Source organism: Tursiops truncatus, chromosome X (assembly GCF_011762595.2).
Source record: "Tursiops truncatus isolate mTurTru1 chromosome X, mTurTru1.mat.Y, whole genome shotgun sequence".
NCBI lineage: Eukaryota > Metazoa > Chordata > Mammalia > Artiodactyla > Delphinidae > Tursiops > Tursiops truncatus.
In genome coordinates, this window is record NC_047055.1 from 76,261,184 (window position 1) to 76,273,625 (window position 12,442).

Genomic DNA, 12,442 nt, shown 5'->3' on the forward strand with positions numbered 1-12,442 from the left:
ATGTTCCATGTGCACTTAAGAACTGTATTCTGCTGTTGTGTGGAGTGTTCCACAGATGTCTGTAGAAGATCTACTTGGTTTATAGTGTTGCTCAATTCCTCTATTTACTCACTGAGCTCTGTCTAGTAGTTCTACCCATTATTGAATGTACAGTATTGAAGTCTCCAACTATTACTGTTACATTACCTATTTCTCCCTTCAATTCTGTCCACTTTTGCTTCCTGTATTTTGGGGCACTGTTGTTAGGTGCATATGTTTATAACTTGATATCTTGCTGATATATTGACAGTTTTACCATTATACAATGTTTTTGTTTGAATGTCATAAAAATTTTGTCTTAAAATATATTCTGATGTTTATATAGCCATCCTAAGTCTCTTTGGTTACTATTTGCCTGGTATATTTTTCTATCCTTTCACTTTCAACCTATTTGTGTCTCTGAACACAAAATGTGGCTCTTAAAAGACAGCATACATTTCAATCAATTAATCCATTTTTGATCAATTTATCCACTTTGCCAATCTCTGCCTTTCTACTGAAGTGTGTATTCCATTTACATTTACTATTACTGATAAGATAGGATTTATGTCTGCCATTTACTTTGTTTTCTAGCTGTCATCTTTTCCCTCTATTTTTCCATTACTACCTTTTGTGTTAAATAGATATTGTCTAATGTACTATTTTGATTCTTGTGTTATTTCTTTCACTATATATTTTTTAGTTATTTTCTTAGTGGCTGACCTCAAGATTAAAATTACAATATGGCTCAGATTAATTTTAACTTAACTTAGAAAGCATACAGAAACATTGTTACCATATAATTGCTTCCTCCATATCCTTTGTACAGTACTGCATGCATATTTCATTTTTATATATCATAAGATCAACAGTTTTATAACTTTTATACAACACAGCTGTCATTTAAACCAAATAGAGAAGAAATGAGTTACTAAAAAACAGACAGTTATAGTGTCTTTCATATATACCTATGTAGTTACATTTACTGGTGCAGATTTAAATTACCATACATCATTCTTTCATTTCATCCTGAAGGACTCTCATTAGTATTTCCTGTAAGGCAGTTCTGCTAGTGACCAATTCTCAGTGTTTTTTTGTTTTTGTTTTTTGTTTGTTTATTAATTAATTTATTTATTTTTGCTGTGTTGGGTTTTCATTTCTGTGCGAGGGCTTTCTCTAGTTGTGGCAAACGGGGGCCACTCTTCATCGCGGTGCGCGGGCCTCTCACTATAGCGGCCTCTCTTGTTGCAGAGCACAGGCTCCAGATGCGCAGGCTCAGTAGTTGTGGCTCACGGGCCTGGTTGCTTCGCGGCATGTGGGATCCTCCCAGACCAGGGCTCGAACCCGTGTCCCCTGCATTAGCAGGCAGATTCTCAACCACTGCGCCACCAGGGAAGCCCCAATTCTCAGTTTTGTTTTGTTTTGTTTTAATTCTGAGAATGTCTTAATTCTCCCTTTTTTAAAAAATATTTATTTATTTACTTATTTGGCTGCGCCAGGTCTTAGTTGCGGCATGCGGGATCTTCAGTTGCAGCGTGTGGAATCTTTAGTTGCAGCATGCAGGCTCTTAGCTGTGGGCATGCGGGATCTAGTTCCCTGACCAGGGATCGAACCCAGGCCCCCTGCATTGGGAGCATGGAGTCTTAACCGCTGAACCACCAGGGAAGCCCCTCCCTTGTTTTAAAAGAATAGTTTTGATGAATAAAGAATTCTTGATTGACATTATTTTTCTTTCAGCACTTTGAATATGTCAGTCCACTGCCTTCCAGTCTCCATGGTTTCTGATGGGAAATCAGCTCTTAATTCTATTGAGGGTTCTGTTCACCTGATGAATTGTTTTTCTCTTCCTTCTTTCAAGATTCTCTCTTTGTCTTTGGTTTTCATCAGTTTGACTATAATGTATCTAGGTATGGATCTTCTTCAGTTTATCCTACTTGGAGTTTTTTGAGCTTCTTGGATCTGGAGATTAGTGTTGCACATCAAATTGGGGGAGTTTTGACCATTATTTCTTCAAATATTCTATCTGCTTTTTTCTATCTTTCTTCTCCTTCTGGGACTCTCATTACACATATGTTGATACACTTGATGGTGTCACACAATTTCTGGGACTCTGTTCATTTTTTTCTTTCTTTTGCTTAGATTGGATAATCCCAGACTGGATTATCTTCAAGTTCTATGACTCTTCTGCTAGCTCAAAACTGCTGTTGAACCTCTCTAATGGATTTTTCATTTTAGTTATTTTACTTTTCAACTCTAGAATTTCTATCTGGCTCTTCTTTATAATTTTTATCTCTTTATATGGTCTCTTTGGTGAAACATTGTTCTCAGGCTTTCCTTGTCTCTTTGGTGAAATATTGTTCTCAGGCTTTCCTTTAAATCTTTAGACATGGTTTCCTTTAGTTCTTTGAATATATTTATATTAGCTGATTTAATTTTTTGTCTAAATTCCAACATTTCGGCTCCATCAGGGACAGTTTCTACTGACAGCTTTTTTCTTGTGTATGAACCATACTTTTCTGTTTCTTTGCATATCTAATCATTTTTTGTAGAAAATGGGACATTTTAGACAATGTAATGTGGTACTTCTGGAAATCAGATTCCCCCAGGTTCTGTTGTTATTGTTGTTTTTGTCATTGTTTTTGTTGCTGTTTGTTTGTTTATCATATTTCTTGGACAAATTCTGTAATGTCTGTATTCCTTGTAGTGTGTGGCCCCTAAAGTCTCTGCTTGGTTAGTTTAGTAGCCAGCTGGTAACTGTTCAGAGATCTCCTTAAATGTCTTGAACCATTAAGTCTTCCACTTTTTTCTGAGGGGTTCTGTGTGCATGCTGGGTCATTTCTTCAACACTCAGCCAAGCAGTTTATAACTCTGCCTCAAGTTCAGCCATAGGAGAGAAATTGGGGCCCTCTCAGGTATTTTCTAGGCACATGCACAGCCCTGGGCATGCACATGGCCTTCTAGATCTGCTGGAATATGTCAGAGCTTTTCAAAGCCCCCAGTAGACATCTCATTCCCCTTTTATGTTTTTGGCCAGGATTTTGCTTGCCCTGACTGGTGTCAGTTAGTCTAAGTCACCTGTGATGTTAAACACCTTGGGGTTAGAACTTTTCCCACTGAGCTAACTCTAAATCAGATGAAGTAATGAGAAGCTGTGTGAATAGGGCTTTTCTAGGTAGCTTTGAGACAGGTTAGATAGTGACAAGACTATAGGTCTGTGAGTCTTTGAGGAACTACAAACCCATTCTTCTCCCTCAGATGCTAAAGGCTACTGGTTTCCACAGCTACTATGGTTATGGGGCTGTAGGTTTTCAAGGCTTCCACAAAGCTCTGGAGAAGGGAATGGGAGGCAGGGTAAGTTAAAATGCCACAAAACTTGCTGTTACAAAGGTTCAACATGTTTCCATCAATAAACATTCTTCAGATTGTTGCAAGCCTTTTGGTTAATTTACAGAGTTCTGAGAAAGTTGATTTTGACAATTTTTGCCAGTGTCCTTTTTGCTTTTATGGAGGAGCTGATTTTATGAGGTCTTTAATTTACCATTCGCTCCAAGTACTATCCTAAAGAAATCTTGCCCCAGTGTGGCTGAGAATTTGCCCACAATGAACACATTCCTGTGGAAGCAGAAGTTGAAAAAAGCACCAGGAAAATTCTTTTTAAAAGGTAAGCAAAAAGTTGCCAGTTGTTGCCTCTAGTGTGAAGAACTGGGGAACTGGGACACAAGAGGAGGACCTTTTGAATTTTGTACCATGTTCATGCGTTACTTACTCAAAAAACATTTTTAATATACTTATAAAAGAAGAAGGAGGGGAGTTCCCTGGTGGCCTAGTGGTTAGATTCTGGGCTTTCACTGCTATGGCCCGGGTTCAGTCCCTGGTTGGGGAACTGAGATCCCACAAGCCGCACAGCACAGCCAAAGACCCCAGGAGATATACTACACCCTATTTCTGACAAACTCTCCATTCGCTTAAAGAACCTTGCTCATTATCAGGGCCATTAACTACCACAGTAGTAAAACAGATAGCTTTGATTTAGGAACTCTTCCTTCTCAGTTTTTTTTTTTCCTATGGACAGTTGCATCTCCACAGTCTAGCTCATTTTTCCCCCGACAAAGACCCACTTTATAACATGTGATAGAATATATACCATATCCTGAACTTCTTCATAGCTCTTCTCACAACTGTAATTCAATTATTTAAGTGAGTAATCAGATGTTTAAAGTACGCTCCAAGAGGGCAGAGCCCATATAAGCCTTATTCGCCATTATATCTCCAGTTGTCCAGTTGTCTGACACATAGTGGGTGCTTCGTAAATCCTTGTTGAATTAAAATTAATTATTTTTACAACATGTAAGGCTTTAGCACTTGATACAAGCCCAATAACGTATCATGAGGGCCCTCCACCCCACTAGAAAAAAAATCAGCTCAAGATTTCCAGGATACTCTCCTGGAAAAGCATGTATCTTTCCAGATCATCGTGGGCTTTTAGGAAACTTCTATAGTTACTGATTAGAGAAGCAGGTGCCAGATTAAACAGAAGTTTTGGGTTATGCTTTTAAAAAATGATGCTATAAAAATGAAGCTGAAAAGTAATTTTCCTTCATAACTCTTAACTCTGAAAAACTTTTCTTAATAAGATCAAGCCATAATCTTCCCTACCCTACCCCTATACCATTCACCATCCATAAAAAAAAAAGTAAAAACCTACCAGCTTCTTGTAAGTGGTCACACTGAAAGGCTGGCTTGGTTCACTTTTCCACCCTAGTCCCCACAGCACTCCAGTCCAGCTACTCTGGAATCTGGTCTTCTGAGGACCTTCTATGAATATGGTAATATTGCCTCCACCAAATTCCATTTGACACTGCTTCATATCTACTAACAGCAGTACCCTACGACATACTCATTACATTGATCTGAGCGACTCTACAGAATATCTAAAATACAGTCTTCCCTCATTATGTGTGGGGAATTGGTTCCAGGACCCCTGTGGATACCAAAATCCACAAATATTCAAGTCCCTTATATAAAATGGTGTAGTATTTGCATATAACCTACCCACATCCTCCTATTACTTATAATACCTAATATAATGTAAATGCTATGTAAACAGTTGCTAGCATGTGGTAAATCAAGTTTTGCTTTGGGAACTTTCTGGAATTTTCGATCCCCCATTGGTTAAATCTAGAGATGCAGAACCTGCAGATACAGAGAGCCGATTGCAACTCCATGTCCTCCAAGTCACTGATTAACTATCACCAGGATAATGACAGGATATCTGCTGACTGAGAATGTATATTACATCACCAACTTCTCCCTGCACACCATAGCACTACACTCAGTCCAAAGGGATTAAAAGCTTTGGTCTCCCCCACTATAGAGCTATTCAGGACAGAACTGAAGGACACCAGGTTGGCACCTCTCAAGAAGCATTCACCAAGCAGATAATCAAATAGGCTAGCATGATTCAAGTCATCTACTCACACTGGACATATCAGTTGGATTTTCCCTTCGCCCACTCTCCCAGAGTAACGAAGAACTGGCTCCAAAGTTTACGATGGAATCAATTTAGGTTGCTTGACTATTTGTGCAAGACAGTGGCAGCCCAGAAAACTGAATGAGAAAGCCAGGAGGAACCCTAAAGCTCACTGACCAAACTTCTAATTTTAGAAACGGGAAAACTTAGGTTTGCAAAACTAAAGACTTACTCAGAGTCATACAGCTAGGAAGTGGCACAGTTGGAACTAGTACCCAGGTTCCCTGTGTGCAAAGCTAGAGATGGCTCCACTAAGTATATTCAATATCAAATTTGCCTCAAAGACCCATCCTTTCAGAAAAGCAATTACTTACCGAATAGATTCCCCAGTTGCCAAAGCAAGAGCTGAAAAGGTACCCTAAAAAGTATCCTTAACGTAAACATCTAAAACTCTTGTCTTTAAAAGTACAGAATGTAAGAAAGTGACATTTTTGCATTCTTTTAAGATATAAGTTTTCATTAGTCCAAGACAGCCTGTGTATTTGTGGTTGTGCATGTGTATGTGTGGGCTTAATGATAAAATTCCTTTTTTCTGACATCTGTTTTATACATATAAACATACATACATATAAAGCATGTTATCCTTGGTTTTTGAAAGGCTATTTTAAAATTTTGTTTAAATTTTTATATTTAATTAATACTGTCAACATACTAATATAATGGCAAAAATTTATGTAGGTATAAATTAAGATCCTATAATGAGGTTACTCATTCCTTTCCCAAATGGTTAAACTACAATATGCAGAAAAAAAATCATGGAATGTTAGATCTGAAAGTGGGCTTATAGATCCCCTACCCACCCTCACCTTTGGGCCCCTCACCAAGGGCCCCAGCAAATGACTTACCAAGGTCACAGACCCCATTAGTAGCAGAACCATCACCATACCCATCATGTCTAGGTTTTTTTTCCCACTACACCATCATTCTGCCTCTGTTCATTTGCAGCATCTAGTGTGTTTCCCCAGAGAAATCTCTGTCTGGAGACTATCACCTTCCATTTTCCTAGCCCATTAGAATCCAAGACTCCTAGACTGTTAGAAGTAGATCATCTAGCTCAGGAGTTGCAACCTGATTGAATCCAGGCTGTAAACATATTTCATTTAGCTATCACATTTTTAAAGAAAGCGAAGGCTTTTTTACAGGGATGAGGCTGCTGTATTTTACCCCAATCACTCCAGCCCTATTAACCCACTTCCAATAGCTTCATGCTTTTCTGTTTTCTCCTTGGCCACTGACAGCATTTGGGCCTGCAAACCCTGAATGCAGAACAGGCATAAGTAGCAGCACACCAAAGTAAAATTAGTTGATGGAAAATGTGAAATATGGCATTATGTTTTAGCAATAACTATATTCACTGCCTTACCAATAAAAAAATCCATTTAGGTTAACTACTCGTATCAGAGGTCTGCAAACTACAACCAATGAATCAAACCCAGCCCACGGCCATTTCTGTATGCCACCGCCCCAGGTGAGCTGAGAATGGTTTTTATATTTATAAACAGTTGAAAAATTCAAAGGAAGAACACTATTTCTGTGACGTGAAAATTATGTGAAATTCACTTTTCAATGTCAATAAATAAAGTTTTATTAGAACACAGCCACTCTCGTTTCATGTACATATTACCTATGGCTGCTTTCTCACAACAATGGCAGTTAAATAATTGCCACAGAGACTGAATGGCCCTCAAAGCCTAAAATATTGCCCTTTACAGAAGAGGTCTGCTAACCCCTGAGCTATATCAAAGAAAATTTAAAGTTCCTAATAAACTGCGAAAAAGTCACAAATATTTGTTTAGAATTGGAACATCTTACACATCACTCTCAGATGAATCTTCCTAAAACACAGCTCAGACCATGTCTCTCTCCTACCAAAAATGTTTTTAATACTCCCTGCCTATAAAGAAAAGTCTGAAGTACTTAACAGGTCCTGCACAGTCAAGACCTCAAACTTCCATTCCAACCTTATCTCCCAAACTTCTCTTCCTGCACCATATATTCCAGATGACTTGAATTATTTGCTATCCTTTTACATTCTCTATGTCATTCCTACTACATTAAATGCCCTGTCCTGAATACAGTGCAATGCAGTAAAATAAGCAGGGCTTTTAGAGTAAGGTCTGAGCTCTAATTCACTCTTGCCCTTATCAGTTGAGAAAGTTACTTAATGCCTCTGAACTTCAGTTTTTTCATATATAAAGTGGGAATAATAATCCTTGCCTCATAAGGCTCTTACAAGATTTTAATTCCTGGCATATAGGAACAACTAAACAAGTGACAAGTGTTATTAATTCTGTCCAATTACAATGCTACTTCCTCCTTTGCTTTTCCTTGTCCTTCCACAGGGAAATGACCTCTCCCTCTAATGTCGCATACCATGGGGTCCACCTGTCTCACTCTATGGCTCTGATCCATATCTACTCCCTTATATGATGGTGATCTCTACATATATCTTACCTCCCCTACTAGTCTGGGACCTCCTTGAGGGCAGGATCCCATCTGTGACTTACTCTGTCACATCTGTGACAGCCCTGAGAACAATGGCTTGAATTTAGTATGTGCACGAGTATTTACAGAATGAATGATATGTGTTCTAAGCAGAGGCTATATCACTTGTTCTAAATAATACCTAGCCTAAGTGCGTAGAAAATATTCAAACAACACTAGGGACCAAAGCTGCCTATATAAAAACAAAGAACAAACAGAAAAGTGTGCAGTATATTCACCTTTAAGAGTGCCAGTGTTTTTATTTTTCACTGGCTTAAGTTATAATCACCATTTTGTACTCCAACAATTATGAATAGATCACATTTAAGGGGGGAGGGAATGAATCACTTTCCCAAGGAAGACATATTGAACATTCATAACATCAATTACCTCTAAGCACAAATCTATCTAAGAAAATGTGAATATCCAAACAGGACCTATATTTATAAATTAATCATCATACACAGTTGTGACTAAAACCTTATCTAGAGCTCTGTACAAAATCAGACACAAGCACGAAATCAAGTTCCAACTAGCTTAACAACTTTAACAAAAACTGCAGCTGGTTTTTGTGGCATGATGCACTAGGTTTCACTGGTTCCTAGAAACACTAGCCAGTTGATTTGACGGTCAATTTAATAAGTTAAATAAAAAGGTGCCAATAATTCTTCTTTACTTTTAATGCCAGACTCCAAATGACAAAATGAATCCACACACATGTATACAAAATTAATTGCTGAGACACACCAATGTAGGGAATGACATTTTCCAACAAGATGACAGCAAAAAATATGTTTCCAATTACTTCTGCTTATGTATTTTCCTTTAGAAATCTACCGAAAAGTACACATTCACCAGCAGATATATTATTAACCTGAAGATGTATTATCAACAACTTACAATATTTAGCCGTTTCCATTTACAAAATACTTTCATAATCCATTAACTCCTTTGAGCCTCAAAGCAACTCTGTGAGGTGCGTATAATTACCCCCATTTTATATATGAAGTAAATGATTTGTGCCTTCTTATCCCAAAATGGTGAAGCCAAGATTGTAGCCCAGGTCTTCTAAATCCACTTCCAGTGTTCTCTCTTCCTTTTTCCTCCACACAAAGCAAGAGTATACCTTTGTTTTGCGTCTACCTCACTCTCAAAAAGTCGCCCAGCTAGCCCAGTGTGAGGAAACAGAGTGGGAGTATAAACATTACTGTGGTCAAGACAGTGGGAAACATCCCACCTTTGCCTCTAGCTAATCACATTTTTAGAATCATGCAACTTAAAGGAAAGAAATGGAGTGTGGGTTAGCTGCTGGGTTTTATTTCCTAACTGTCCTATTTTGGGCTTTCTATATATACTCAGAAAGGCAAAACCACCATAAATATCAAGAAGCCCCCTGAACCAAAATAACTCTTGGATCTTTTGCCCATACGCAAAGGTTTAAGCCTGCATAATTGTTGACTCTTACCACATTTAATCTCAGAAAAGGAAAGAATAAAAACCGCAACTTGCCCCTCACTTAGAAAACTTTTGCCCTTCCTCAAACATTTTACTGAACTGTTTATTTTCTCTTAAGAATTTTAATCTCTCTGATACTCCTCAGCTGATCATTTTTTAGCACAAACACTTTCAGCTTACCCTAAACTTCACAAAGCCAGTCCCTTCCAGGGGCTTAGATGAGCTTCATTTGACTATGAATACTGCACCAAGCAGTTTACTGAAACAAGTAAATAAAAAGAAAATCCAAACATTCCCCCTTTCCTTTCAGGAACCCCTACCTTTCTAAGTACTTTTGTGGCACAACCTGCATATCTTTAACCTCTCAATGAACTCTATTAAGTGGCAACACACCCTAAAGCCTGGCCTAAAGTTTCTAAGGATCAGCATTTCAAATACCCCATCTTTAAGGTGCTGCCAAGAGTTAACTCTTGTTCAGACTGCAATAGGACAAACCATTATATGATCGAATTCAGTCAAACAACCAGCAGGAACTTGGAAAACTTCTATTCTGACCAAAGTGGGCAGACAACATATGCAGGGAAAGCACAGACTCCAAGGGGCAAATCAGGAGAGCTGCACAACAAATACCCCTGCGCTGCGGCTCCCAAGCCTTTCTCCCTGCTCTTGGTTGGCTGCATTTGCCTTAAGGTCCCCACGCTGGACCAGACACAGTATTTGTGGGATAAATCCACTCAGAAAAAAGTTATAGGCATACAGAATATATTTGCCAGTGACTTTGACTTTATTTTTCATAAACATCTTTCAACCAAGAAGAGAAAAAATGAATTATATAAACCCATTCACTAACCTCCATTCTTCTGGGTATATTCTTTGGCACAATGGATTGGTTTGCCTGCACTCTTGTTGGGGATGTTTATTATTCTTTCTCCTACTCCAAGCCTTCTGCCAACTAGCAGAAATAAAAACTCCATACACAGTGGGGAAGCAGGGGAGGGTCCCACAGCTGTTAACCGTGACCACTGGGAAAGCCAAGCTAGGTGAGGTTCCTTCAGCCAGATAACTCCCAACCTGAGCTCTCTACTATGCTCCCAGGGGGCCGGGTTCCTCCTGCCAGGGACTAGGCAGGTCTTTGTTCCACCCTCGAGGAGAATTCAGTGGCATGTGAGGTCATTTAATAATTCTGAACTTACACAGACCTTGACCAAAACCATAACTCAGTAACTTAAAGAAAGAAATCACTGGGGCAAAGGTGCTTTCCTTAGAAAATAACTTGCCATCTGAAATTTTTTTATTACTGCCCCCATACTTACCTATAGCAACCAGAGGCCAGGCAGGAACAAAACCCTGACTCAAGCTGCTGGCCTGAATTCCCAATTCTCTAGGAGGTCCTAGGGCAGTTCCTCAGTCAGCTTGGATGTCCCTTTGCCTCATACATGGGTAGAAACATGTCCGACAGAACAAGCAGACTGTCCCTTCGGAACAACAGTCTGACAAGAAAGGATAGTTGCAGAACAAGACGGTCCCTGGGACAGCTACAGATCCTGTCTTATAAAGCCAAGGACACTAAAGGGAAAAGCCCCAATTCTAGTTGCAGCCACCACCTTCCACTTCTACTGACCCCACTCCAAAGTGTCCGGAAACCCATTCGCCTCAGACACCTGGGCTGAGAATCACCCTAAATCCCCACTTTCCCCGTGGTGTGGAAGAGCTCAAAGGCCAGAGCCACTGGCTCGAGGAAACTGCTCATCGAAGCCTTCCACTTACTTCTCATTGCGCTGATAAGCGCGTTGCCGTCTTTGATCACGTCTTTGATGAATTTATTGGTCCTCTCCAGTTCCTGCTCATAACACTTGAGCCTCTCGCGGAAATCAGGGCTGTCCAGGTAGCAGTCGCTGAACTCCAGCGGGGGGTGCCCCATGGTTCTGATGGCGGGGATTGGAAGGAGAGAGGAAAGACACAAAGACCAAGAGCATCAGTGGCACAGTACAGGGAGAAGATGAGGTGCGCAGAGTGCAGGACCCGCTCAGGAAGCTGTAGCCTCCCTCCCTTTGGAGGACAGGTACCTGTTCAGATGAGATTCCTGGGGACAGCTGGCTTGTCTGTACCGGAAACGGGCGGCCTGGCGATTGCTTCAGGTGACTGGGAGAGCTAACTAACGCAGTCGGATCCCGGCGGGGTGCTCCCTAGCAAGCAGCTGGCCCCCTAGTCATCGCCCCCCTGACAGGCGACAGAAACTGCAGCTCAGCTCTCCTCCGGAGACCGGCCGGATCCTTCCTGAGCAATTGTAAACGTGACACTTCAGCCCGCCCAGGGTGTGGGCGGGGGTGAGCGCCGGGGGTGGGAGGTGCCTCTACTTGCTCCCAGCGGCGGAGCCAGCTGAAGATTTCCTTTGCCGAACTCCGCGGGCAACCCTAATTGCACTGTCCCCTCCCCCTTCTTAAAGCCAGCGCTTCCGCCCTGCCCCGGTGAAGCCCTCGTACCGAGCCTGGGGACTTGGGTTCCTTCAGCTGTATCTTACTTGCACCCTAGGGTCTCGTTACCAGAGTCCTCCGTCTCCCAAAATTCTTCCTGGGCCAAGGGAGCCGGCCTGCTGTCCTGTTAAGCTCCGGAAGGGTTAAGACGGGGCGGCAATGAAACGTAGCCTTCCTCCAAAGACGCCCAAGCGGGAAGAGGAGGGCAACAGCGCGACGCACAATAGCTGCAGTAGCCCGACGCTTCCCTACGGAAACTGGGGAGCAGTCAGCGCCCTAGACTCCAGCTGGAAAGCGTGGCGGCCTGGGAGATGTAGTCTTTCCGTTTCACGCCCGGTGACTCCTCCCTGCGATCTCCTCACCACCCCGCCAGGGCGGTGGCTCTCGCCGAAAGGCATTCCCAGCCCTCCCCAGCTAATAGCTGTCCCGGCCCAGCCTCAAGGGGCAGGTGCACCGCACTAGAGTCTACCTGGAAAGCTTC

General features: G+C 41.3%; 1 protein-coding gene across 6 annotated transcripts in view; it reads right to left on the reverse strand.

Moving 5' to 3' along the window:
- OPHN1 (oligophrenin 1) overlaps window positions 1-12,232 on the reverse strand; it is a 615,628-nt gene extending 603,396 nt beyond the window's left edge. For 2 of the 6 annotated variants that reach the window (XM_073799244.1, XM_033848985.2), the window contains exons 1-2: window positions 11,554-11,960; window positions 11,255-11,412 (exon numbers count right to left, since the gene is read on the reverse strand). In XM_073799244.1, coding sequence (XP_073655345.1) covers window positions 11,255-11,408 — 154 coding nt within the window. In that variant the 5' untranslated portion in view covers window positions 11,409-11,412; window positions 11,554-11,960. The other 4 variants (XM_073799243.1, XM_073799242.1, XM_073799241.1 and 1 more) reach the window with 4 other exon arrangements.
- Window positions 12,233-12,442: the final 210 nt, after the last annotated feature.